The sequence below is a fragment of the Chelonia mydas genome, chromosome 11 (genome assembly GCF_015237465.2).
Source record: "Chelonia mydas isolate rCheMyd1 chromosome 11, rCheMyd1.pri.v2, whole genome shotgun sequence".
NCBI classification, from domain to species: domain Eukaryota; kingdom Metazoa; phylum Chordata; order Testudines; family Cheloniidae; genus Chelonia; species Chelonia mydas.
The window spans coordinates 59,158,051-59,184,259 of NC_051251.2; the positions used below are offsets into that span (position 1 = coordinate 59,158,051).

The following is a 26,209-nucleotide window of genomic DNA, read 5'->3' on the forward strand; positions in this document are numbered from 1 at the left end:
GCAACTTGAGACCATTACTCCTTGTTCTGTCATCTGCTACCACTGAGAACAGTCTAGATCCATCCTCTTTGGAACCCCCTTTCAGGTAGTTGAAAGAAGCTATCAAATCCCCCCTCATTCTTCTCTTCCGCAGACTAAACAATCCCAGTTCCCTCAGCCTCTCCTCATAAGTCATGTGTTCCAGTCCCCTAATCATTTTTGTTGCCCTCCTCTGGACGTTTTCCAATTTTTCCACATCCTTCTTGTAGTGTGGGACCCAAAACTGGACACAGTACTCCAGATGAGGCCTCACCAATGTCGAATAGAGGGGAATGATCACGTCCCTCGATCTGCTTGCAATGCCCCTACATATACATCCCAAAATGCCATTGGCCTTCTTGGCAACAAGGGCACACTGTTGACTCATATCCAGCTTCTCGTCCACTGTAACCCCAGGTCCTTTTCTGCAGAACTGCTGCCTAGCAATTCGGTCCCTCGTCTGTAGCAGTGCATGGGATTCTTCCGTCTTAAGTGCAGGACTCTGCACTTGTCCTTGTTGAACCTCATCAGATTTCTTTTGGCCCAATCCTCTAATTTGTCTAGGTCCCTCTGTATCCTATCCCTACCCTCCAGCGTATCTACCTCTCCTCCCAGTTTAGTGCCATCTGCAAACTTGCTGAGGGTGCAATCCAAATCCTGCCCTTCCCTGAAATACGCAGTACTGCATAGCCACACAGATTACAGAAAGCTCTCAGAACCTCCAAGACACACACATTACCAGCCAAAACAACCCAATGATTTTACTGCTGTGTCCCTCAGCCTCCTTTCCCCACAATCCCTTAGCATTTATAATAGCTGCTTGCCATGTAACTTTGTCAGCAGTCCTTCACTTGGGGCTCTACATGGTGCAGAGACCTGCCCATGCTGATCTGGTTTCACCATTGTGGCCGTTGCCTATAACTTCTTTGTGGCAGAATTTACCTGTCTGTGAGACACAACACATATTTGTGATGCTGTGTAAACAAACAGATGTCACTAATCTCATATACTATATGATAGCTTTTCCTTTCTTTAGTATTTGTCCTTATTTCAGCGGTTGATATCATGAGGCCTGAAATGAATAGATATGTGAGCTATTTAAGTAGCACTAACTATAATTGTCATGCCTCTGATGGGATTTATCTTCACAGGAAGTCACCCTGCCCTTGGAAGCAGCTGCCCTGAAGAAAGGAGATTCTGGGGCTTGTACAGCTAAAGGGCTGGTATGTTCAGAATAGAAATTCACCAAATGTATTTAAATGGATGCAAGGAAACGCTTGGACAGAACACACAACCCAAGCGAATGGGCTGTACATTCAGAAAAATGCACGTAGAGCTGAGGAAAGTGGTCCTCAGCCTAAAGAAGATCACAAGTGGCCTCCTAGCCTGAACTAGCAGCTGTGGAGAGGAACAGTGATGTAGCCTGCTGTACCCTAGTGGGGTAATCATCCTGTGGATTTTAGCTGTGTAGGAACTCCCTGGCTACACTGCAAGTCACCAAAGCTACACAATCCACCCTCCTCAGCTGCAGAACAATTCAGCTCCCTGTCATGTAGGGGGAAGGAGCGGGGTTGCAGAATCCTCCTGCACAGAACCCTACTTTGTGCCCCTTACCCGAACATAGTCCAAATGCTGCATTTAAGCCTGGGAGGATCCACAAATGGGGCCAAAAGACTTGGCCCACTATACATAAAGTTTGAAATTTGCCATGAAAATGAAACATTTAGAAGTTGGAGGAAGCCATTACCACACAACTGCTGTTCAGTAGCCTGTGTCAAGTTAGATTTGTTTTCTTAGGCTCTCTCTAGAGTTTTTAACTGTGATTTGGAACCAGTTAGCAGCATGGTCACTTTAACCAGTTACCAGTAATATGGTTCAGTTTGAGTCCATCCTGCACAGAAGCTCTTCCACCATCACAGCCATATTTGTATCAGTATTCTGGGCAGCAGGGGACAGAGTGTCTAAAGCACATGGCATTTGCAGCACATAGGGCAATGCATTCTGGGATGCCCTATTGCTCACAGAGCTGGGAGAAAGGAGGATTGGCCGAACCAGGTGGACAAACATGGTTAGCATGTCTTGTACACTGTGGAGACAGCGTGCTGAACTGGTCACAGGCAGACACCAGGTTATAAGCTGAGGCCACTGCAGACATAAAAGCACTAAATAGCATCAATAGGAACACAAAGTTCCATACACATACAAAATCCACTCCCCCACAAGAATACACAATAGTTAGGATATTATTGGTTCCACAGAACCTTTGCCTGTAGGTCTCCAATAAACTATATCTCAAGCTCTCGGAACAACTCCTTCTCTAGTACTGCTTCTTCAGCACTGACTGAGAGGTAGGAGTGCCTGCGTCGGCATAGCAACACAGACTCCTCTCCTTCCCAGTATGCCCTGTTAAAAGGATATTAGCAGACAGGCCTCCTCTCCCACTACTCTTTCATGGACCAAGGCTGCTCTACATCATGCCCTGAGTCTACTTCTGAGGTAGGGACAAACTTCCCAAGCCCTACTTTCCCTCCCTCCTTCCCTCCCCCTGAGAAAAAAGCCAGGTAACAGTGCGGAAAATGGGAGCCCCAACAATCAGGGAGATTTATCCCAGCTTCTTAAATAGCATGGACTATCTCTCCACTGAGGCACCTTCCTTTTCTCCATGATTGCTTGCTCTGTCACATCTCTGTTTAAATGTGCTTAAAGTTAATGGGTATAAAACCCCAAAATATAAAGAATTCTAGTGGCAACTTAGGATGAAGAAGGCATGTGTGTGAATTCATAAGCAAGTCAGAGGGGAGGTGAAAAGAGGTGACCCCTTCTTCCCCACTAAAGAAGTTTAAAAATAATTAAACCAAGGCAAGGCTCACAAGAGGCACGTGGTACCACTCACACTTCTCTTTTGTGCACATCTATATTACACACATTTCAAAAGCACTTGGGTGTGTGACTTTTTACTAGCTTTAACCAAAACCCATGAATTTTGCCATGACAAATCTCTGATTTTCTCTCAAATTTACCATGACACAATTAGAGCTCTATCTTGCGCAGTAGTGACAACAGGGGCACGAGGACTCAGGAATTCTACCTGAGGCTAGATCTGTTCAATGACCAGTGAGGGGGAAGAAGGAAGCAAGCTAATTAACCCTATGTACCAATCAGCAGCCATCAATTGCCTGTGTCAGATAGAACATGGTGTTGGTTATGGACAGCAACTAACCTCGCAACTGAGGTAAGAAGAGGAGCTAACAGACAGAGACAGAATCTGAAGAAAACAAATATGAGAAGATTAATAGGGCCACTGAAGTCAATGGAGTTTACTCCAGATTTGCTTGAGTGTAAAGAACAGCAGATTTTGAGCTAAATTAGAAGGGCCTGATTCTGCTGTCCTGTCACAGGCAAACCTATTGAAATTAATGGGAATTTTGCCTGTCTATTGTCTGGAAAATCAGGCTCTTTGCAATTTCTTAAGCTCTCTTTGCCCAGCTATCCTAGATATGAAGGTTTCAGAGTAGGCTCAAACCTGCAAGGTGCGAGTTGTGGACACTCTGCTTCTCACTGGACTGCACTTTGTAGAAACGAGCCTCATGTGCCACAGACAACAATACATCTCATGCTATTGTTCAGTTTATACTTTCCTGCACTGTATCAGTTTTTGTAGTCCACAACCATCTTCACTATGTGCAGCTCCAGCAGTCAGAAGGGGATCTGCTCTTGAATAAGGGACTTATTAATCATCATTAATATGGGAGCGGTGCTACTGTTGTGCCCAGGCATTTCTGCCTTCACTTTCCAATGTCTCTCACTGCCTTGTTTGTCACTACCTTGTTTGTTCATTTGCTTTTCATAGAAGTTATTACTTGAGGGAGGACATGTGGTGCAATATGAAAATTAATTCAACTTAAGTGGAGAGACCTGGTTTAGTGACTTGAGCACAGAATTGGGAGCCAGGAGCTCCTGGCTCTCCGTCTGACACAGTCTCCCCCCATGATTTTCTGAAAGCAAAATCTTCCTCCCTCCTTCACTAATCCCAAGTAGCCAGGTTCAGCACAGGGAAGGTTCCAGGGGATAGAAGGAATCCTTCTCTCAGACTTCTCTATGAATACTATTGCAGCAACCTATTCTGCAGCTGTGGTAGCTCTGTGCAGGGAGCAATGGGGCTGCTCTTCACTAGACAGTGAGTTAGAACACGACCCTAAGCAGTAGTTAACCAACAGATTGTTGACCAGAACTTTGCAGTCACCATAGACAAGGACAAGTCAAGTTCCCTGTATCAGATGGTCTTGCGTAAACCTGATTGGGGCCAGGATTTTTATGACCAGCTGCCACAATGTTGCATTTTACTTACCCCCATCTACACTGACTGTTCGTATTAAAAAGATGCTTTTCTTTTTTAAAAAAACCAGGAAATTAGAACACAACAAGGATACAGACACTGCATAGAAAATGAACATAAAGGTAAAGTTAGTTGGTGCTTACTCATTCATTTTAATTTTTACTGCATCATTTGATCTGTGAGCAAACACTATTGCTAATTCTTCCTTCATTTTGGCAGTAGGAAATGGGGACTCTGTTCCTGAATTCGAAGAGGAGATCCAACATGGCCAATATAGTCTCTCTGGGCACCTCAGGTTGACACAGGTTCAACAGACTAAGTTGTGCTCTGGCTCACTGATGCATTCCAACGGTGTAACACAGACACCTGGAGCAAAGCAGCAGGAGGACAGTAACTTTGTGAAAGGTGAGAGATCCATGATCATCTCTATTTTTCATACAAGGCTGGTACCTGTTTACAGAAATGTGAGAGAACGATTTTTCTATCATTTGAAAATGTGTTGGATTGGAAACCGATAATTTTGGTGACGTGATTGTTTGAGAATCATTGCTGTGCTATTTTCTTCCTAGGTAATAGTCCATATTCTAAAGCTTCTCCAGTAGTCAGGTCTCTGGGGAAACACCAAGTTTACATGACAGGAACTCTTGAAAATTTTACACAGAATTCCTAAGTCCCACTAGACTCTCAATGAGATTTAGGATCTTAAGTGCCATAGGGACTTTTGAAAATGGGATATAGGAGCTTTTGAAAATTTTACTCCTCTGTATTTTTTTTCATTTTAACATGCGTTGGAACTTCATTATCTTTTTAGCCAACAGTGAGTTGGTACCGTATTAATCAGCAACCATCCTTTAGACTAATAGACATCTGGGAGTCTTCAGGTTTGGGTGCACAATAAATAAAAATTATATATTTGTTTATTATTGCTCTGGAACCAAGGCCTAATGTTCTAACTCAGCCCTTATTCAGGTGACACTCCCAGTTAAATCAGGATTTGGACTAATATTATTAAGCACAATTTCCCTTACGTATACAAACTTTCCATGTTAGGAGATCGGGATTCTGAATCAAGCTGAGTCATTGATTTCATTTCAGAGGAGGGGTTGTGTGGACTTTTATTTTGGTTTCAATCTCGATGGGTTTACACCACTTGGCCCAAAGGAGTTTCCAAGGTATAACAGCAGAATTTGGCCCCTGGCATTCAAGGTTCAAACAAGCCAAAAACTTAAAGCAAAATACACTCAAAAGGGAGGGACTACCATATGTGAATCTGAGCCAACTTAAAACAGAGCCAAGGTCCAACTCAGAAGTTTGAGAGTCTTGATGATCCTTTCAGTGAAATTTACCAAATTTTGAATTTCAAATGAAATGCCAGAACAAGAGAGAGTTGTATATGGTTCTGGGATTTCAGTGCAAACATTTCACACAGCTTTAATCCCAAAGTTACTCTTGAACCCAGATCTCATGTATGGTAGCCAGGGGGCCAGTTCATCCCTGGTGTGACTCCGCTGAACTCGGTGAAATTACACTTGGATTAAATTTAAACCATTGCGTTAAAAGCAGAGGACCTGGTTTTGCAACTCTTATTATACTGAGCAGCACTTATGTGAATAGCCCCATTGCTACTACTTGATACAATTCAGCGTAAAGGTTGCAGAATTGAGCCCCAAGCTAACAAAGTAGACTTTGATGTCAAATGCCAATTGGTTTTGTATGCCAGAAGTTGTTCAGATTCTGACTCAAAAGAATGCGTTTTCCCCTTGTCTAGTTTATAGCCTGCACATGAAAGAAAAAAATGAATCATTTGGTCCACATTGCTTTGTTTAACTTCGAGTACAGTTTTATTTTATTTTTCAAAACCACGGGTCAGTCAACAACAAAGATGTTTTCCTTCCAGACAGTTCACTCACTTCTGGGGGCATTTGTGGAGAGTTTGACAGCTTTATCTTCTTTCTGAGTTACTTACACCTATGACTTCATTATTTGGAAATTGACTTGGGGTTTTGTCTGACATGAAGTGTAGATGTGAATGATTGGGACTAAATATGTCACCTGCATTTGTTTATCTTGTAATGGCCAATTTAACCATGCATAACTTCTTGTTAAGGCGTGTAGGTGAGATGGAAATGCTGACCAGAGTTTCAGGAAATTCTTTCCTTTCTGCTAACAGACCATTTAATATCTGATAGACCATATGAAATGTTCTCCTAAGGGCTTAGAATATTTGGGGTGTTCTTTTTATAGTGCAGGAGGTCATTAATGAGCAAGTGAAAGACATGTGGAAATAGCCTGACAGGTCCTGTTAAGTCAGTGACAAACTGTCACTCTGCTCCTGTGCTTTTTCTTCTTGAGCCTAGTAACACTCATGTATGTCTGAAGAGACTGACATTACAGGTCTATTTTAATACTTGAATCATTTCCCTGGTTCTTAGATCTTGGATCAAAAGGGAGTGTAGTTTATCCCCTTTACATATGACCCTTTCAAAACAGTACCTTCTAATTCTCTCTCATCTTTCCCCACTAGAGTCCTTGAATTTCATAGGCCCAACTCAAAAATTCAGACCTGGAGTAGGTAGGCACAGCTTCCCTTTAGTCACTGGATTACCACACACTTACACCAGGTCTGATTTTGGTTCCAGACACCATTTACTATCTCAGGTTTTATAGACAAGCCAGAGAAAGCTGCCACATTTTCCCCATTTCTGCACTGTTGTGGACTGGATTGAAAAGACAAACCATAGGTAGGAGCCTACCAAAATTCCTAGAAAGATTTTTTGGTGTTACACAGAAATTCCCATTTACTTTAAGGGGAGTTACTTAACTAAGGACAGGTCTACACTTAAAATACTGCACCGGTGCATCTGTGTTCCACTGTCGTGCTTCAGCGAAGACGCTGCGACACTCATGAGAGAGCGTCTCCCGTTGACGTAGTTAATCCACCTCCGTGAGAGGTGATAGCTATGTCCATGGGAGAAGCCGTCTGTAACAATGCTGGTTCTGGTGGGACTCAACTGAGAGCGCCAATTCAGGACAAACTGCTTAAAGCAGGGCAGTTACAGCCCAAGGCTGGGGTTTCTGTGCACACCAAGGCAAACCAAACCAGCCAAACAGAGAAGACTTTGGTTTTACCCCACTGGCTAACCACAAGTCACACAAGCAATTCCCTGAGAGGCTCCAGTTTCCCACTGCCACTCGTTATGGGGACAAATGGTTATAAAAACCAATACCCCAGTAAAAGAAAAAAGGCTCTCTCGATCCCAAAGGACCGAGCCCCAGACCCAGGTCAATATTCGAATCAGATCTTACCCATAAATCATGCTGTTGCCAATCTTTTAGAATCTAAAATCTAAAGGTTTATTCATAAAAGGAAAAGATATAGATGAGAGCTAGAATTGGTTAAATGGAATCAATTACATACAGTAATGGCAAAGTTCTTGGTTCAAGCTTGCAGCAGTGATAGAATAAACTGCAGGTTCAATTCAAGTCCCTGGAGTACATCCACAGCTGGGATGGGTCTTTCAGTCCTTGGTTCAAGGCTTCAGTTTGTAGCAAAGTTCCTCCAGAGATATGAAGCAGGATTGAAGACAAGATGGAGGAGCTGCAGCAGCTTTTTATATTCTCTTTCCATGTGGTCTTTCTTTCTTTGTTCCAAAGACAAGCTGTCCATCACATGTCCTGGAAAAACCTCAGAGTTCTGTCCATAGGCATGTCCCTGCATACCTTGCTGAGTCACAAGGCGTGTCTGCCTTCTCTCAATGGGTCAGTTGTGTAGCAGATGGTCCTTAATGTGCCATCAAGCAGGCTGGGCAGAGCTGACACCAACTTGTCTGGGGTGTCACCCAGAAGCATAGCATAAGTTTGAAATACAGACAGTATCGAGCCAATATTCATAACTTTAACTACAAAAATGGTACACACATATAGACAGCATAATCATAATCAGCAAACCATAACGTTGTCTTAGACACCTCATTTGACCCCCTTTATACAAGATTTGGTGCCACTACAGGACCTTGGTTGCAACAATGTTCTATATGGTCCCAGTTCGAGTCAATAACATCACACCCTCCCATCAACGTAGCACTGTCTACACCAGGGGTTAGGTCAGTATAACTACGTCGCTCAGGGATGGGGATTTTTCACACCCCTGAGTAATGTGGTTATACCAGCGTAAGTTGTAGTGTAGCCCTGGCCTCAGGTGCTGCCCAGTGCTTTACTCTTAATTGTTCACTGCCAGCAACCTGAGTCTCATAACTGTGCAGCCTTATAATATAAAGCCTATCTGTCATGTGACAACGGTAAAGAATCCCAAAGGAATGTAAACTGTCCTCTAACAAAGGAGGACATTTTTTTAGAAATAAGGAAAATGGTATTACACTTTAAGCTACTCTGTCTCTCACTATTTCAGTGGAGTGCTTCTGCCTAGAACCCTACGACTCCCGCCTGCTTGTCCTCTTGCTATATATACTCACAGATAGGACCAAAATTACCAGCATTCCACAATTTTCAGTACATGACCACAGAGTTTTTCCTTAAAAAACAACATTTTCTGCTAGCAGGTCCTGATGTCCCCATTGTCAAAAATGGACTCTGATTAGGCTGAAGTCTGATTCAAAGCACCACTGGTTAACAGTAAAGAATCAGTAATAAGAACTGGTCAAGCCCCTACAGACCCATTAATTTGAGCCCACTCTGTAATTATTCCATTGAAAGGAGTGCTGAGTCAGAACAGCATCATTCAAGTGGACATCAGCCAGGGCACGTAGTCCTGGAACAGCCGTAGGTTAGGGAGAGTAGGTGATGGCAGTGTTAGGAGAGGCCCTGTATAATAATCCACACCGCCTGAGCGACATAGTTACACTGACCTAAGTGCTGGCGTAGACAGCGCTCGGTCAGCGGAAGAAGCTCTTGCGGAGCTGGAGTTATTAAGCCGACAGAGAGCTCCCTCTCGTCGGCTTAGAGCGTCTTCATCGGAGGTGGTGTCTCGCCAGGTTGGGAGGCAGGGTTGCCAGGTTGCCATCGAGCAGCTCTTGAACATGCTTGCTGGTTGATGGAGGCTGGAGTGACCAAGCACTGGGGCACCTTCCATCACCAAAAGGCAGCCAGCAGCACAGCTTGCTCTCCTCTTTACACACTTTGGAGGAGGAGGGAACAGCAAGCCTCCCATCAGCCATGAGAATGACTATTGCCACTGCAGTTTCTGCAGCCAGTCTGAACTGGCCCTGCCAACTGTTTCAATAAACATTAGGAAATGTTCTGTCCTGAACCTTATTAAGTTGTTACGGCTGTGTGACAGGGCCCCAGCTTTTAAACAGTCCCTTGGAGTAACTACTTCGATGTGGCAGTCCCCCAAGTTGTCTCACTCTTCCTTAAGGGTAGGCCATGCAGCCTCAGTGCCTCCAAGACTGAGCCTCCAGGCTCTAGCACTCTTGCTTCACACCGTGAGCTCTGTCCAGTGGGTCCAACTGAGACACACACCTGGTCCGAGACTTTTACACTCTTCAGGGACCAATGCGCCTCAGCAAGTATTCGCAGTGACACCAGGCAGCCTTTTCAAAAGAGTTGGATTTATTAGTCAACTAGAACACAGCATTGGGAAATCCTTAGGGCTTACACTACCGCTTAATTTGATCTAACTTACGTTGCTCAGCGGTGTGAAAAAGCCACCCCCTTGAGCAACGCAAGTAACAATGACTTAAGTTCTGTCCACACTGGCGCTATGTTGGCAGGAGATGCTCTCCCAGTGACATAGCTTCTACCTCCTGCAGAGGTGGAGTAATTATGCCAACGGGAGAGCTCTCTGCCATCAGCATAAAGCATCTTCACCAGACGTGCTGCAGCTGTGCCGATGTAGTGCTTCTACGGTAGACTACCTGTTAGGTTAACATAGAGAAATAAAGGTGAAGACATAGTCCAGTCTGGCCAAGCCAACTCTCCCCACCCTGCCAAGCTGCCATTGAATCCACTTTTGGCTGTCTCCTGTTGTCTCTTTTTCAGTCCAAGGTGAGAGCTGCTGAATCCCTGCAAAAGCCAACTCTTATCCCAGTATCCTGACACTTAAGAACATAAGAGCAGCCATACTGGGTCAGACCAAAGGTCCATCCAGCCCAGTATCCTCTCCTTTGACAGTGGCCAATGGCAGGTGCCCGAGAGGGAATGAACAGACAGGTTATCATCAAGTGATCCATGCCCTGTCACCCAATCCCAGCTTCTAACAAACAGAGGTTAGGGACACCATCCCTTCCCATCCTGACTAATAGCCATCGATGGACCTATCTTCCATGAACCTATCTAGCTCCCTTTTGAATGCCGTTATAGTATTGGCCTTCACAACACCCTCTGGCAAGGAGTTCCAGAGGTTTACAGTGCGTTGTGTGAAAAAATACTTTCTTGTGTTTGTTTTAAACCTCCTACCTATTCATTTCATTTGGTGGCCCCTTGTTCTTGTAGTATGAGAAGGAGTAAATAACACTTCCTTATTTACTTTCTCTATACCACTCATGAGTCTATAGACCTCTATCACATCCCCCCCTTAAGCACCTCTTTTCCAAGCTGAAAAGTCCCAGTCTTATTAATCTCTCCTCATATGGAAGCCGTTCCATACCCCTGATAATTTTTGTTGCCCTTTTCTGAACCTTTTCTAACTCCAATATATCTTTTTTGAGATGGGACCACTTCTGCACGCAGTATTCAAGGTGTGGGTGTACCATGGATTTATACAGAGGCAATATGATATTTTCTGTCTTATTATCTATCCCTTTCTTGATGATTCCCAATATTCTGTTCGCTTTTTTGACTGCTGCTGCACATTGAGTAGATGTTTTCAGAGAACTATCCACAATGACTCCAAGATTTCTTTCTTGAATGGTAACAGCTAATTTAGACCCCATCGTTTTATATGTATAGTTGGGATTATGTTTTCCAATGTGCATTACTTTGCATTTATCAACATTAAATTTCATCTGCCATTTTGTTGCCTAGTCACCCAGTTTTGAGAGATCCTTTTGTAGCTCTTCGCAATCTGCCTGGGACTTAACTATCTTGTTCCACTGTCTTGTTGCAGAGGCACACTGAGTTCACATGCTCCATCTGCTGGCGTTTCCCATTGTTAGATGTTCATTGTTCAGTCCTTGGAGTTCCCATTTTCTTTTCTGGATCCTCCACTGATATGGTCAGTTTCAGTCAGTCCTTTAATAACCTGACCCATTCATTCACCCCAGACAGTTACGACGCAACACTTCATAACGCTTGCTCTGCCCCAAGAGCAGATTTGACCCTTTTGTACCCTCTGGGTAGCAATGCAGAGTACAGAGGGAAACTGAGGCATACACAGGCATGATAAAAATATTACAGAAAATTCCCACTTCATCACAGACAGCTTTATATCACCATTTCATCCAACACAGAGGGTGCTTCAAGTGTCTGTGTCTGGTAGAGATCAGGTCTTGCATGGGAACAAGTTTGTGAAAGCTCAGTCTGGATAAGAATGAGGTGACAATGGTTGGCTGGAGAAAGGAACTGGAGAATGTGGCAAACATTATATGGGCAAATCTGACTGGAGCTGTCTGTGCTTCTACTAGTTGTCATTCAAGTTCACTATGGGAGGGCAGGGGGGTTGTTAGATTGCCAAGTGCTTTTAGACGAGCACATAGCAGGAGTGAACTGAAATCTGGAAAATTCCTTCCTCACCACCCTTTCAGTGTCTCCCAGTCATGAAAACCAAGGAACTGTCAGGCACCATTACTTTTCTCTGGAGCAGATCCAGGATTGTAGTATGGAACCTATCTCTAGGCACAGAGTAGAGGCATTATAGATACTCCTTGCTGGGAGGCACTTATGACTTGTCGTTTGTTCACAGTTCATCAGTGGGAAGTGTGGCAAAGAAATCTGGGCCTCATTTTTCACTGGCCTCCAGCTTGTGGAGCCCTTTAATCATGTGCAAAGGGAATGTAAAGAGCTACGCTTCTAATGTGGTAGTGCTTTACACACACTTGGCACAGGTTTCAATGACTACACCAGCCAGTAGAGAATCAGGGCAGGGAGAAAAAGATATCAGAGGCTTGATAGGTTAATGATAATCAGGCAAAAGATTAATAACCTGACTCAGTCTCATTCACTTAAAGTGCCAGCTGGCTCTGCATGGGTACAAGGGAATGAGAGGCCACAAGGAGCAGTCCCACAAATACAAGGGCCAGCCGCAATCAGGATGCAGAGTGCAGGGACTGCATGAGACTGGTGTCACTGGTGACTGTAGCCTCCCCAAAAGTGGTAGGATGTAACCAGAGCCAGGGCCTTATTTCTCCTTTGCATTGTCAAGCAGAGCCGAGCTGGTACCGTGGGGAGCACTAAAGGTATGTCTACACTGCAATTAAACACCTGTGGCTGGCCAAGGTCAGCTGACTCGGGCTCGCTGGGCTCAGGCTGCGGGGCTGTAAAATTGCTGTGTAGATGTTCAGGCTTCGGCCCGAGCTCTGAGACTCCACAAGGGTCTCAAATGTCTACACCGTAATTTTTAGTCCTGCAGCCTAGCTCTGAAAGCCTGAGTCAGCTGACCCGGGCCAGCCACGACCATGCTGGGGGTCTTTTATTCCAGTGTAGACGTAACAGTAATGCCACCATAACACTTCAGTAGAGCACCTGCTTTCCCCTAAGCCTTTGGAAGAATTTTGGCCGTCAGAGAAATTTCTCCCAGTGACCTGCACTGTGGTATGATTCTTTCTCAGCCCCTACAATCAGGCTAGTAGCTAAAACCCATGAGCTGGCCCCAAGTAACTTAAGTCAAATTTTCATACCTAAAAGCCTCAAATTGGGCCCCTAAATCTATATTTAGGCACATAAGTGTCCTGCTTTCACAGGTGCTCCGCAGCTGCAGCTCCCATTGACTGCGGCCACCTGTGCTGGAAATTTACAGGACATCATCTTGTACTTAGTAGGTCACATTGCAAGCAAAGACACGGGGAAGCGCCATTCACTGTTCCATTCCTTCAGGCCCTAAGCCAGAAAAGGCTAGGAGCGCTACAAAGGGTAGTGAGTTCAACACCTGGAGGGAACGGATGCTTGATGTGTTACTTTATAGCAATTCCTCCAACCAGATAGTATCCTGTGGGTGTCTTGCCCAGTCCTTCAAAGCCAGAAAGATAGTGACTGCAATATTGGGTCTGAAGTCTGAGTGGAATAAAAGCAGAGGGAAATGGAGAAGATCCTTAGGACTCTGTCAGGGATATGGAATACTCTTGGGGAAAAGTGAACAGGTTTAGGAGGAGGAGAATTGATTTTCTTTCCTGTATTTTACAGATACAAGACTTCTATACATATATCAGACTATAACCACTACAACTGAGTAATCTCACTTCTCTCCTGCTGTCTATAACATTAAAGAAAACAGGGCAGTGCATAAGCAGGGGAGTTTCATTCTCTTATCTGTGATTCTCCAGCATTTGTTAGCTAAACCTCTTAGCTCCCCCAGCTATCCATTACTCACACCAGGGAAGTTCTTAAAGCACACCTTTTCACACAGCATGAGTTTTATCTCTTAGTTGATTTCGCCTTCTGAACTCCACACACATGGAATTTCTTGTTAGTAAGCCCATAACGGCTATACAATCCCACTTCTGAAGGCTCCCGCTAGAGCTGTATCCAAAGAACTCATTTTTTAGGTTAGTTTCTTTTCTCCTCCAGACAACAAGCCACCAAAAATCCCTAGATCTTTTACTGCATAGTGGTGCTTCCTGCAGCGCAGATGCAAAGACAAGAAGCTGAATTTGCTGGAGGTTTTAAATCTCAAATCAATATGGTCATACACGAGAGTCCAGGTGAAATCATTTTCAAAGGCCACTGAGAGGGGAGGGGAAGAGGGGAGAAGATGTGGATATATCTCAGGTCTTAGGTACTGTAGTATGTCACAAGCTTCCTGTGATTAAATGAAGGTGTGTCATTGGGGGTTTCTGTTGTTTTTTTTTCCCAAATATCCCTATATTTTTGCCTGGTTCATTATGACCCATTGTCTTACCTTGGGGGAAGTTCCCATCATAATACCATTGGTGCTAGTCCACCATAGTTAGCAACAGCAAAAGCACTAGCGTAGACTGGCTGCCAAGTTTTTACCAGAATGCTCTAAGCCACTGGTTCTCAGGGGCCACAAGCAGGTTTCAGGGAGTCTGCAAGGACTGGGCTTCAGCCCAGGGTGGCAGGGCTCGGGCTCGGTCTTCAGCCCCTGGCGGTGGGGCAGGGAGAGGGAGTGTCCTCCATCCTCTGACTCACCTCAGCAGGCTATGCAACCTGTCTGCGTTCGGGGGAACCAACAATGGCAGCGTCACTGCAGAAGAGAGACCTCCCCATCATCAGAAGGGGTTGCCTCATAGCCATTGATTCCATGAGCAGGCAGCAGCTGGCCATGGAGACACACCACTGCTCTGCCCTGCTACATCAGCATTTCATGGAGCAGGGCCAAACGGAAGGCAGAAATCTGGGGGTCACATGACCCTGCCTGTGCCCCCCGACATGGGTCACCTCTGGTTGGGAGTCCACAGGTTTGTCTATTTTAGTTTAGGGGTCTCTGGGTAAAAAAAAAAAAAAAAAGGGTTTAGAACCACTGCTCTAAGCAGGGCCAGATGACCAAGTATTAAGGATGCTGGTCTCTTCTCTGCACTAGCGCTCTTGCTGTTACTGTCACTGAATCACAATGGTGGGAGACTTCCCCAGAAAGGTTCAGTGTAGATACAACTACAGTGTACTCCCCACTACCTTTAATATAGCTTTAGCATTGTCAGCACCCCCAGCACTCCTCAAATACCATCCCCAGGATTGCCCCACAGTACTGCATGTGATCTGCACACCACACGTGTGCTGCAGAGAGTGATGTGTGCAGATCAGGCAGCACAGACCCAGCGGTGGAAGCTGCCAAGACAACATTACCAGCAAGGTTAGTTTGGGAGGAGAATGCCAACTGGCCTTAAATATCAATTACAAGTTAATTAGGTTCTCGTTTTAAATAAAGCTATCACAGGCCATTTAAAAAAATTGTATTTTTGGTAAGGGAGAGAAACAGAATGGGCAAAGTGGGGAGAAGCAGCAGCTAAGGCAAGAGCCATGTAGCACTCTAGCGGTTAGAGCAGGGGAGTGGAGTATCAGGACTTCTTGGTTTTATTCATGTGGCTCTGTAACTAATTTGCAGTAATTTATATTAAATCACTTAACCCCTCTGTGTCTCAGACTATCAAATGGGGATGCCTGCCTACTGCACAGAGGTGATGTGAGAATTTCTTAAAGTTTGTAAAGTGTTTTGAGATCCTCTGAAGGATGGTCTTATGGAAATGCAAAGTATTGAACATTATTGAGAGAGACTTGGTCTTTTTAATGTTCTGGGACTTCTGTCAGAATTTTGGGAAAAAACAGAAGTGCTCTGGATGAGTTAGTGCCAATAGACATGTGACATCCTTCTCTTCTGAACTCCTCCCACCTCGTAAATCAAGTGGTTCAGGCTTTCCTTCTACTCCCAGTTGCCTCACTTGCATCTTCTAAAATCAGCACTTAGTTATTATTTGATAAGCAGGATGGTGTTTGGCAGGGTGGATTTTTCTCACTCTGTTTTCCTCTCACTCTTTACCTGGATTTTTTGTTTGAAACTTTGATAGTGAAAGATGTGACTGTTGTCAGTAAAGATGTGCTTTTCATGCTGGCATCATGTCTCCTCAGGGCTGTCCCTAGGTTTTGCTGGGTATTACACAAGTATCACATACAGATGGGGTGCTATGCGGCTCACTCCTCACCTGTGACTAAGGGCATGTCTAAACAGCAAAAGCCATGCACAGGCTAGCCTACCTAAGTTAGCTTGAATCCAGCTAGCGCAACGCAGGTCACAATAGCAGTGTGCAGACAGCACAGCATGGACTGGGTGAGCCAAGTATGTAGCTAGAGTCCGTGCTGGCCTTGTATTACCTGCGCTATCTCGATTCAAGCCAGCTTGGGTAGGCTAGCCTATGCAGTTTTTGCTGTGTAGACCTATCCTAAATCAATACATCAGCTAACATGAGGAGCTGTGCAGCTGTTGCCTTTCCTTACAGGCAGAAAGACAATGGGAGTTGACCTCTCGAGGGCAGGAAACAAGCTGTGTGAAATGAGTATGATGAAATCTAAACCTGTGCAAATCTTATTTGGTTTCACATTTCATCACCAAGCTAACTGAAAGGTTAGCTAAGGTGAGAGAGAACCGGGCCCAGTTGATGATTTTGTATCAGTCATGTGCAGGGCCAGATTAACCTTTTGTGGGCCCGGCCCCAAACATATTTATGGGCCCCCATGGAGGCAATGGAGCATGGCGCGGGGAAGTCAGTCCCCAGAGCAAGGGGCCAGCCAGGGGCAATGGGGCATGGCATGGCAGGGGCAGCCCTGCTCTGCACAGCCCAGTGCAAGGGCACTATTTACAGACCAGCAGTTGCCAGACGCACACTGGCCTGCCCGACCCTGTGCTACCAGCATGCCCCTTCCCCTTGGGGGCAGGCCCAGGCCACACCACACAGCCCCCTCACCCAATACCCCAGAGGCTCTGACTCCATGGGTACTAAAAATAGTGTGTGCTGAGCACCCACCAGCAGCCCCGCCATTTAGCTCCTCCCACTCTGTTCCAGAGCCTCCCCCATGCCGCTGAGCAGCTGTGGGCAGGAGGTGCTGGGTGGGGAGGGGCAGGAAGAGTGAGGGCGGGGGGTGCTCGGGGGAGGGTGTGGAATGGGGCAGGAAGAGGTGGGGCTGGGGTCTTTGGGGAAAGGGTGGAATGGGGCTGGGGCCTGGGGGAGAGTGGGGGATCAAGCACCCCTGGGGAAATCAGGAAGTAGGCACTTCTGCCACACTCCCTCAACTCCCTATGGCCAGAGACCTCAAGGACCAGCTATACCCAGCACCCCCTCTGACCCCCGCCCCCCCCAATGCACAGTGACCTGCACAACACCTCTGCCCAGCGCCCCCTGCCCACAGCCCAACCACAACTGCCTAGCACCCCACATAGAACCCCCACTCCCTAGTGCCCCAACAAACACAGATCTTCCCAGCCCCCTCACAGCCCAGCACCCCCCTCCTCCCGCCCAGAGACCTACTCCCCCACGCCCTGCCTCCTGGTCGTGCTCACTGGCCCTGCTGAAAGGTGACTGTCTGCCGGGCTGAGCCAGCAGAGCAGCCAGGGCTGGTCCTGAGGGTGGAGAATTGCTCCAGTCCCTCAGGAGTGGTGCGATCAGCCAGGCCAGGGCCTGCCCTGGCCGATCTCCCTCAGGACTGGAGGGCCCCAGCCAAGCCCCCACACTATCCCCCACCCCACAACTGGCCAAGACTGGCCAAGCTTCTGCACCAGTCCCAGACAGTTCAGCTCCGGGGAGACAGGCAGGGCCCCACAGATAGTGGGAAGCAGAGACTGCCTGCAGCCAGAGGTGCACTGGGGTCCAGCCAGGGGGCAGGGAGGAGCCCTCAGCAGGCCGGCGGCCCAGCAGAGAGGAGCAAGTGATGGGCGGTGGGGGAGCCAGTGGGCAGGTGGGGTCTATGGATGCAGTGCAAGCGGAGCAGGCTAGGGCCCCGGCTCCATGGCGCCACTGTAAACCCAGTACTGGTCATGTGACATTCATGGTTTGGAAGTTTTCAATGTAAAGTGAGAGGAGACTCAGGTTTGGCTGAGTTCTGGTTTGGGATTTTTAGTTCATTCAAGCTCACAAAACGAAATCAGAGAAATGACACCCCAGACCCCAGCAAAATGAAACCATCACAGTTTTCATAGTCCTAGAGATGGGCACAAGGTACAGGAGAGCTGGGAACTTCACACTTTCATCTTCAGCAGACTCAAGGGCAAATTTAGCCAAATGCAGCGTAGAGTAAGCAGTGCAACTCCCATGCAAGTTTCTGTGCCACAAACTCCATTCTTTCTGTCACTCCTGTAAGTGACACTTGGAGTGTAAACTGATCATAAGACTTGTGTAAATGCCAAAACATAACTTGCTCCCATTTGGCATTTAGTGGGTTGGGTTTGCAAAATGAGTGTAACTTACATGCTGAAACAGTTGAAGAGGGAGGAGTAACAGGAAGGTATAAATTAAACCAGACCAGATTTTCTATTTTAGTTTAGACTCAACGGCACCATCCCCAGCACTCCTGGGGACACAGTGAGCTTGGCACAAGTGGGTTAATGGCACCTACTGACACTAAGGCTGAATTTGCTTCCCACAGATTTTGATGCAAGTTACACAAGTCACACTCTTACTGAATGTCAGGTTGATAAAAGTTTTAGCAACTTAGCCATTTACAACCTTTTTATACCCCATATAGCATTTATGCCATCATTTGTGACATGTGAGATTGGCCCACTGGACTATTTTGAGACTGTCCACCCTCCCAGATGCTGTCTATATAAAAAAAGATACGTTACTTAAAGGCCACATGTTGCAAAAACAAGTGTAGAAAAGCAAAGGCACAGAGCTACAGAAACCATACCGACAGGTTTCAGAGTAGCAGCTGTGTTAGTCTGTATCTGTAAAAAGAAAAGGAGTACTTGTGGCACCTTAGAGACTAACCAATTTATTAGCGCATAAGCTTTCGTGAGCTACAGCTCACTTCATCGGAAACCATACCAGCTTCCTTGGCTCCTCATGTGACTTTGTCCAGATATTTCTGTACAAAGTACCAGGGAAGGGTCCTTCCATAAAAGAATTTATTTAATTTTAAAACAAGTGAGTTTTTGCAATAACACAGCCTCTTGGAATGGTATAAATCACTGAAAGCAGTCAACACTGTCTGACTTTTTATGCATGCTTGGAACAAGGGCTCTCTCTACTGGTGCCTTAACATCCTGTACCACAGGCCAACTCTACAGAGAAAAGAAGTGGTCTGACATGACAGCTTATTCCTTTAAGAGTAAATCTTACACCCTCCTCTGCAGATTCAGAGCGCCCTCCTGCAGTGAATGCTTCCCAACACTATCCTGTTTATGGGCCTCAACCCCAACGTGGAGGGCCCATCTTTAGGCACAAGAGATTACTTTAATTTCTATGTCCCATTCAGTCCTTGGGCTTTCTGCTGAGATACCATCAAACCTGCCAAAAGAAGTGGTAGTTTTTGGCAGCAGCAGAAGATCCTAGTGCTCTGAAGTCCTTTCATGTTTATTTTTATAAACATTCTGGACTTCATTAGAAGTGGCCTCAGAATTCACAATGTGGTCCAGCGCTTTGGGTTCAGCCTGTTAGAGAGCAACAAGGGTCAGCCGCAAAATTCATATCTATTTTTGAAAACAATACCCACCTCAAAGATTGGGGCTGATCCCAGATTACTGGCCTCTAGATTTCATGAAACTTTTTAGAGTTTCAAGACTCAAAAATGTTTAATAAAATCTAGAGATGGGTCTGATCCAAAACCGTCGTATCCCAACCGCCCTCTCCCTACCCCAACTTTGGGGGAATTCAAAATTTTGATATGAATTTTGCTTCTGGCCAAGACAAAAACCCACAGTGCCTCACCAAAGTCAGTGGAGTTCCTTTTGATTTATACTGCTGTATGTGAACAAGAGCAAAATGTAACCCTCACTTTCTAATTAAATGGAATCTGTAATTTACACAATAATGGTTTTCATCTGAACTACATTCTTGGCCTCTTTTAGAATGGACAGGGAATAACATCTGAGAAAACAGGCAGCAACCTTGAATGAAATGGGACCTCAGCCTCCAAAACTGAGTTCTGTTCAAGCTCTATTCTAAATCTAGATTGAAGGATATTTAAGTGGATTCTAAATCTGGCAAAAATTATTTCTCCCACATCTTGTCTTTGGACGCTTGTCCACAGGGAATGGTCACATGCCACCAATGCTATTCACTTTAAACTATGTTAAGCATGGCTTTAAAACAAAAGCACAGATACACGTATAGCAATGATACTGAGTAGTTTCACCAGTTATAACCCTGACTTGGAGAATAAGAATAATGTTTTCACTTTTACAGATCCAGATAAGCAAATGGATGGAGCACCTGGATCCTATAGTAATTCACACCTGGGATCCTATGGGGGCCATACAGTGAGCCCTACTGAAGAAATGTGAGTAGTAGGTGCTTTTTTTCTTTTAATTAAAAAAAGTTTCCTGTTTTGCATCCTACCTTGGTTTTCAATTACATTTCATTTTTATTGGAGAATAGAAATGCAGGAAGCTGAAATTGATCTGTAGCCAGGGGCTTTGAATCTTGATTAAATTACTTTCTAGTAAGCACTGAAACATCAGAGTAGAATTTCTCTCTGATTATGACTTACTTAAGCATATTAGGTAGCGAGAAGTACATTCCGAAAGGATAGAGGGCACCCACACTCTCTTGTTATACAGAGTCAGAAATAGAGTTCTCCTCAGATGAGGGGATATGACTGTAGAAGAAACTATGAGGATGGGTCTTGCATCATACCCTAAAGATGATTAGACTCTGGAGCATGATGCAAGACCCTCCTACAACCAGGGTTGGGAGAAGAGGAGGAGACTCCGTGAAGTCTGCTAAGGACTTCCCTGTGAAGATCTAATTTAACTCAGAAGTGCTTAGACGGTACAGTATTGGGCACAAGAGGAAACCCAAAACAGCCAGATAGTAGTAGTGTTTAGGCACTTTGATACCAAAGTGATAAGAGTTTTTGAAAAACCTCAGATGGAATTACATGTCTCTCCTACTTATCTTACCCCCGCCCCTGTGACACACCTGTAAAACTAATGGATATCCAAGGTTACATCACACTGGTGCAAACTCCCTTGCTTTCATGAATTTAAAATAAATGCCCCTCCTCCCCACACACACAGTGCTAGAGCTTCAAATCAAGCACTCTGTGTCCCAGAAAGCAAGGAGCAAACTGATCTGTTGATAATAAGCACACTTTGGAAATATGCCTTTGAGGCACTCTAACTCTCTTAAGCAGCGCAGTCAGAGAATAACAGATCTTTCTGGACAAAAATATTGTTTCCTACTGTAAATTAAACTACAGGCAGGGAAATGGACTACTGTAGCCTCCTCTTCCTCTCTGGTCTCTGCATCTCTCATCTTTCCCCTCTCCAGACCAGTCACTTTTGCCTAGAGGCAATCAATTAACTTGAGTTAAAACAGAACCACAGACTCTTGTCTAGACAAACCCCAAAGTAAGAAGGAAAACAAACAGTGGTGGATTACGCAGAAAGTCCATTACTGAAAATTTACTAAGAAGTCTGGATAACACTGAGCTAAATTCTTCAGTATGTTCTGTCTGCTTTGCACTGCTCTAGTGATGCAAAGCAGCTGGTGACACACAGCAGCCAGCCATTTAAGCCAAATTTTGTGGTTGCTTTGCATCAGTGAAGTGGTGCAAAGCACCTGGAACCTACTAGAGAATCTGCTCCAAAAGGAAAAGGTAAAGATAAGATCTTAGACACACAGAGGTAGAGAGAAGTCACAGTGTCTGGTTGAAGGAACAGACCTCAATGAGATTGCACTGGGTGTACGTCAAGGCAGAATTTGTCATTGTCATTAAACATTTTCTTCTGTTAGTACTGTAGTTTATCATCAGATAAATCACAGCCCCTCACTTTTTTAAACTGATTTGTTATATGGAAGTTTCAGCTTGAGCTAGAACTGCTACACCTGCTGCAAGGAATTATCATTATTTATTTCTTTGAGTATAATGTGGTATAATGTCCCTTAGCTCTGGTATTGCTTTGACAGCTAGAAGAGCAGTAACTTGCATTAAATGAAAGTGTTTCATTTAGAGCATGGATTGAGATCACGCCTTTTGGATTCTATTCCCAGCTCAGTTGCTGACTCACTGTGAGACTTTCAGCAAAATTCTCATTCTATGTCCCTCAATTTATTATAATCAGTTATTTAATAATTTGTATACAGCATTACCTACCTGCATGGCAGATAGATGCATTGAATACAATACGGTTTCATACTCAAAAATATGTACAATACCTGCTTCACAGAGGTGGTGTGAGATTTTGTCACCTGAGCGCTTGTAGTTCCCATTAACTTCAATGGAAGCTGTGAGTACTAAGCACTTCTAAGAGCCAGGACATTGAAGTTTGTAACATTTTTTAGATCTTAAGATGACAAGTGTTACAAGAGTGAAAAGTATTTTAATATGTATGATTTTGCTATTAAATGGCCAAGGCACCCACCAATCAGTCTTTGGATCTTTTTTACAGCACAAAAGAGAATGTTACTTGCTTTCCTCAGTAATGAGGAGACAAGAGACCTCCAAGCAGAAAAAGCAGCTACCTGCTGGGGCCATTACAATTACATAAGTTGTTCACTATATGATATTGACAGGTTACTCTAAAGGCTTTCAGGGCTTGCAAGGGAAAAAAGAAAACGCATCAGCTTTCCCGACTCCTTCATAAGGAGAGACTCTGGAGCTCTAAGAGTTTGCCAAAATCTTGGTCTAGTTATTTGTATTGCTTTAATTTTAAAGGGGTCAAGACTCTGAATCTGGTAACTATCTTATGGGACCTTCCAGTCACAGGGTGATGCTACAAGAGAATGTTGGAGTAGCCATGAGTCATTCTGAAAAGCAGCATGTGACAGAGGGAGAAAAGACCACTCTGCTAAAGGAGCTCTGCAAGCAAACTACTGCCAGCATCAATGCTGTAAGTATCACAGGACACATCTCCAGTAGCAAAATGCCTATTGCGTCCTCCTCCTGGAAGGGGTTTGAGAAGAAAGTTAATATTATTCATACTGGTTATTTACATTAGAACGAAACGGACACTGACTTCATCACTTACAGCCTATCTCAGACACAGAACACAGTGCAATAAGGAAGTAGCCTCTGGTTCATGTTACCAAGTCAGACGCAGTTCTATACCAAAAGGATAGAATTAGGAAAGCACAGAATAAGTCTAGTGCTATCAAAGGCCAAATAATAAATACTGTACAGGACTGACACCAAGTGGACATGATAGAATTGGTACTCCACCACTAATCCCCCAGGTGCGCTGCCTCTTTGGGGCCAGCAGCCTTGGTGGACACACCAGCAACAGAGAAGAGGAATGCTATAAACCAATGTTTCCAAGGACAATCCCATCCTTCCCTGCTGCCTGTTTTTGGTCCAGAAACCTGTGGATTGATTCAGGGTGAGGTGGAGCAGTGGGAACAGAGGGAAGGGAATGATGGATGGTACATTATGGGTGACTGTGGGCACAGTGAGTGACCTATCAGGAATAAAGCTGCCCTCCATTTTGTTGTACAACTTTGACACCTGAGTAATAAACATAAGCTTTTATTCAAGCATGGGTACGAAACATCTTATAGAGGAAAGCTATTTCCCTCTATATGCCAGAAAGTCACTTGTCAGTGGTCCTGAGAATATGGGTAATTCCAAAGTGCCAAGGCAATTTCTAGACTGATTCCAAAGTGTGATTTTCAGAAGTGGTACCATAGGAAAGCCTTTAATGTGGGATGCTCCAAAAACAATACATGTTATTGCTACAGGTGTGGTGAAGTTCCACTGTGCCTATGAAAAAAAGATACTCTTACTGTTCAGAATGAAATGATACAGGTTTGAGGTAACTAGTGTGGGCTGCTTGGTACAAAAAACATATATTCTTGTTTTTAACTAAATAAATATAACTTATCAGTATGTTTCGGATAAACGCTATTACTGTCAATTCTAGTTCCAGGACACAGAAGTTGCAAAGAACAAAACCATGAAAAAGCAGAGAAATGAATTGACCAAGATAGACCCAGTATCCAAAGCACAGAAAAAGAGCAGTAACAAAGACAAACGACACAGCAGAGAAGAATTTGTTGTAGGTAAGAACACATGTGTAAAGAAAAAGTCTCAGCTCCAGTATCCTACTTTTTTACACATGTGCACACACAGAAAAATAAGAGATCTGGAAGAAATATCACCAGGAGCAGAATATTAGAACCAAGATCTGCAGCACTGAAAAGATAATATTTTTATGGTGCTTTTGTTTTGCTCTCTGCTCTGTTAGCTCAAAAGGTCCAAGGGAGATTCTGGCATTTAGTTCTTATTTTTAGATGTGTGATCAGTTTTTATTAAGATTAATTCCTTTGCTATTTATCATTGAATCAGCTAAGCCGAGCTGTCACTGCAGCAGAAAACAGCTGTGTTGTAACCATGCATACCTAGAAGGAAATATCTTCTGTTTTGCCAGAAGCAAATAATTGTATGTAGTTTTGCAAATAGACATGGTCTGTAGCTAGGTTTTTCCTCCAAGGGTGATTGCAGTGTAGCAAAAAAGAAACATGCATACTGAGAGGTGCACATTTATAGTAACTGCTCTTCCTTTTTCATGTTATTTCTACATTATTGCTTATTTGTATTTCAGTAGCACCTAGGGATGGAGGTTCCCATTTTGCTATTCAGTATACACAGATTAGCCTCCTGCCTTAAAGGTCTTACACTGCAAACAGACAAAGGAGTGGGGGCGGGACAGAAAGAGGAAGTGACTTGTCCAGGGTTATATAGTGGGTCAGTGGCAGAGCTAGGAAGAGAACCCAGGTCTACTGGATCCCAGTCCAATGCTCCATCCATTAGATCACACTGTCTTTTGATATTTTTAGGTGCGTTCTCTCTTGTTGTGAACAAATGCTAACATCAGCGTTTCATAATAATTTTTGTCTAGAGAGATAAGGCCTCAAGCAACACCTTCGGAAGAGAAAAATACAACTAATGTAGTTAAGATTGTTGTTTGATATAAGAATAATAATTAGATAGAAAATTACAGTTGGCTGTCTCAAAAAAAATCTAAAAGAATTTCTGGATAATTGTTCTGACATTAATCTCTAAACACTGACAGAGCTATCTTCCTTATTTTTAATTTCATCATTGTAGTAATAAAAGGCATAATGTTTTGGCTCTTTAAATTGACCTAAGCTGAGCAGGAAACACGACAAAACCAGAAAACCAAGAGCACCAAATTCTTCTTTTCAAAATCACTAAATTCTGTGCAAGAGGGAAATGTTCATGTCTAAAATGAGTGTTTAGAAAAAAGTTTATGTATCATACCTAATATTTACACTGCCTCCCAATAAACTAACACCAGCTCCCTATAATAAAAATATGGAATAGATTTGCCTATGGATTTAAGTACTTGTATTGTAGATGAGCACAAAGACAACTATCTGCAATATTGGTAAAAAAAACGAGGAGTCCTTGTGGCACCTTATAGACTAACAAATTTATTTGGGCATAAGCTTTCATGGGCTAGAACCCACTTCATCAAATGTATGAAGTAAAAGATACAGGAGCAGGTATAAATACATGAAAGGATGTGGGTTGCTTTACCTAGTGTTAGGTCAGTCTAACGAGATAAATCAATTAACAGCAGGATACCAAGGGAGGAGAAATAACACAAGAGGTCCACTTCCTAGACACTACAGTGCTAATAAGCGATGGTCACATAAACACCACCCTATACCAGAAACCTACTGACCGCTATACTTACCTACATGCCTCCAGCTTTCATCCAGACCACATCACACAATCCATTGTCTACAGCCACGCTCTAAGATACAACCGCATTTGCTCCAATCCCGCAGACAGAGACAAACACCTAAGACTCTTTATCAAGCGTTCTTAAAACTGCAATACCCACCTGGTGAAAAGAAGAAACAGATTGACAGAGCCAGAAGAGTACCGAGAAGTCACCTATTACAAGACAGACCCAACAAAGAAAGTAACAGAATGCCACTAGCCATCATCTACCACCCCCAACTAAAACCTCTCCAGCACATCACCAAGGATCTACAACCTATCCTGAAGGACAACCCCTCACTCTCACAGACCTTGGGAGACAGGCCAGTCCTCACTTACAGACAGCACTCCAACCTGAAGCAAATACTCACCAGCAACCACACATCACAC

The 26,209-nt window shown here is 44.3% G+C and overlaps 1 protein-coding gene across 7 annotated transcripts in view; it reads left to right on the plus strand.

Moving 5' to 3' along the window:
• The window catches only part of KIAA2012 (KIAA2012 ortholog), a 102,581-nt gene that overhangs the window by 65,394 nt on the left and 10,978 nt on the right, over window positions 1-26,209 (plus strand). For 5 of the 7 annotated variants that reach the window (XM_043524738.1, XM_037912282.2, XM_037912286.2 and 2 more), the window contains exons 14-19: window positions 1,170-1,241; window positions 4,425-4,476; window positions 4,574-4,759; window positions 20,317-20,410; window positions 22,790-22,964; window positions 23,991-24,129. In XM_043524738.1, coding sequence (XP_043380673.1) covers window positions 1,170-1,241; window positions 4,425-4,476; window positions 4,574-4,759; window positions 20,317-20,410; window positions 22,790-22,964; window positions 23,991-24,129 — 718 coding nt within the window. The remainder of the gene's footprint in view (window positions 1-1,169; window positions 1,242-4,424; window positions 4,477-4,573; window positions 4,760-20,316; window positions 20,411-22,789; window positions 22,965-23,990; window positions 24,130-26,209) is intronic. The other 2 variants (XM_037912285.2, XM_043524737.1) reach the window with 2 other exon arrangements.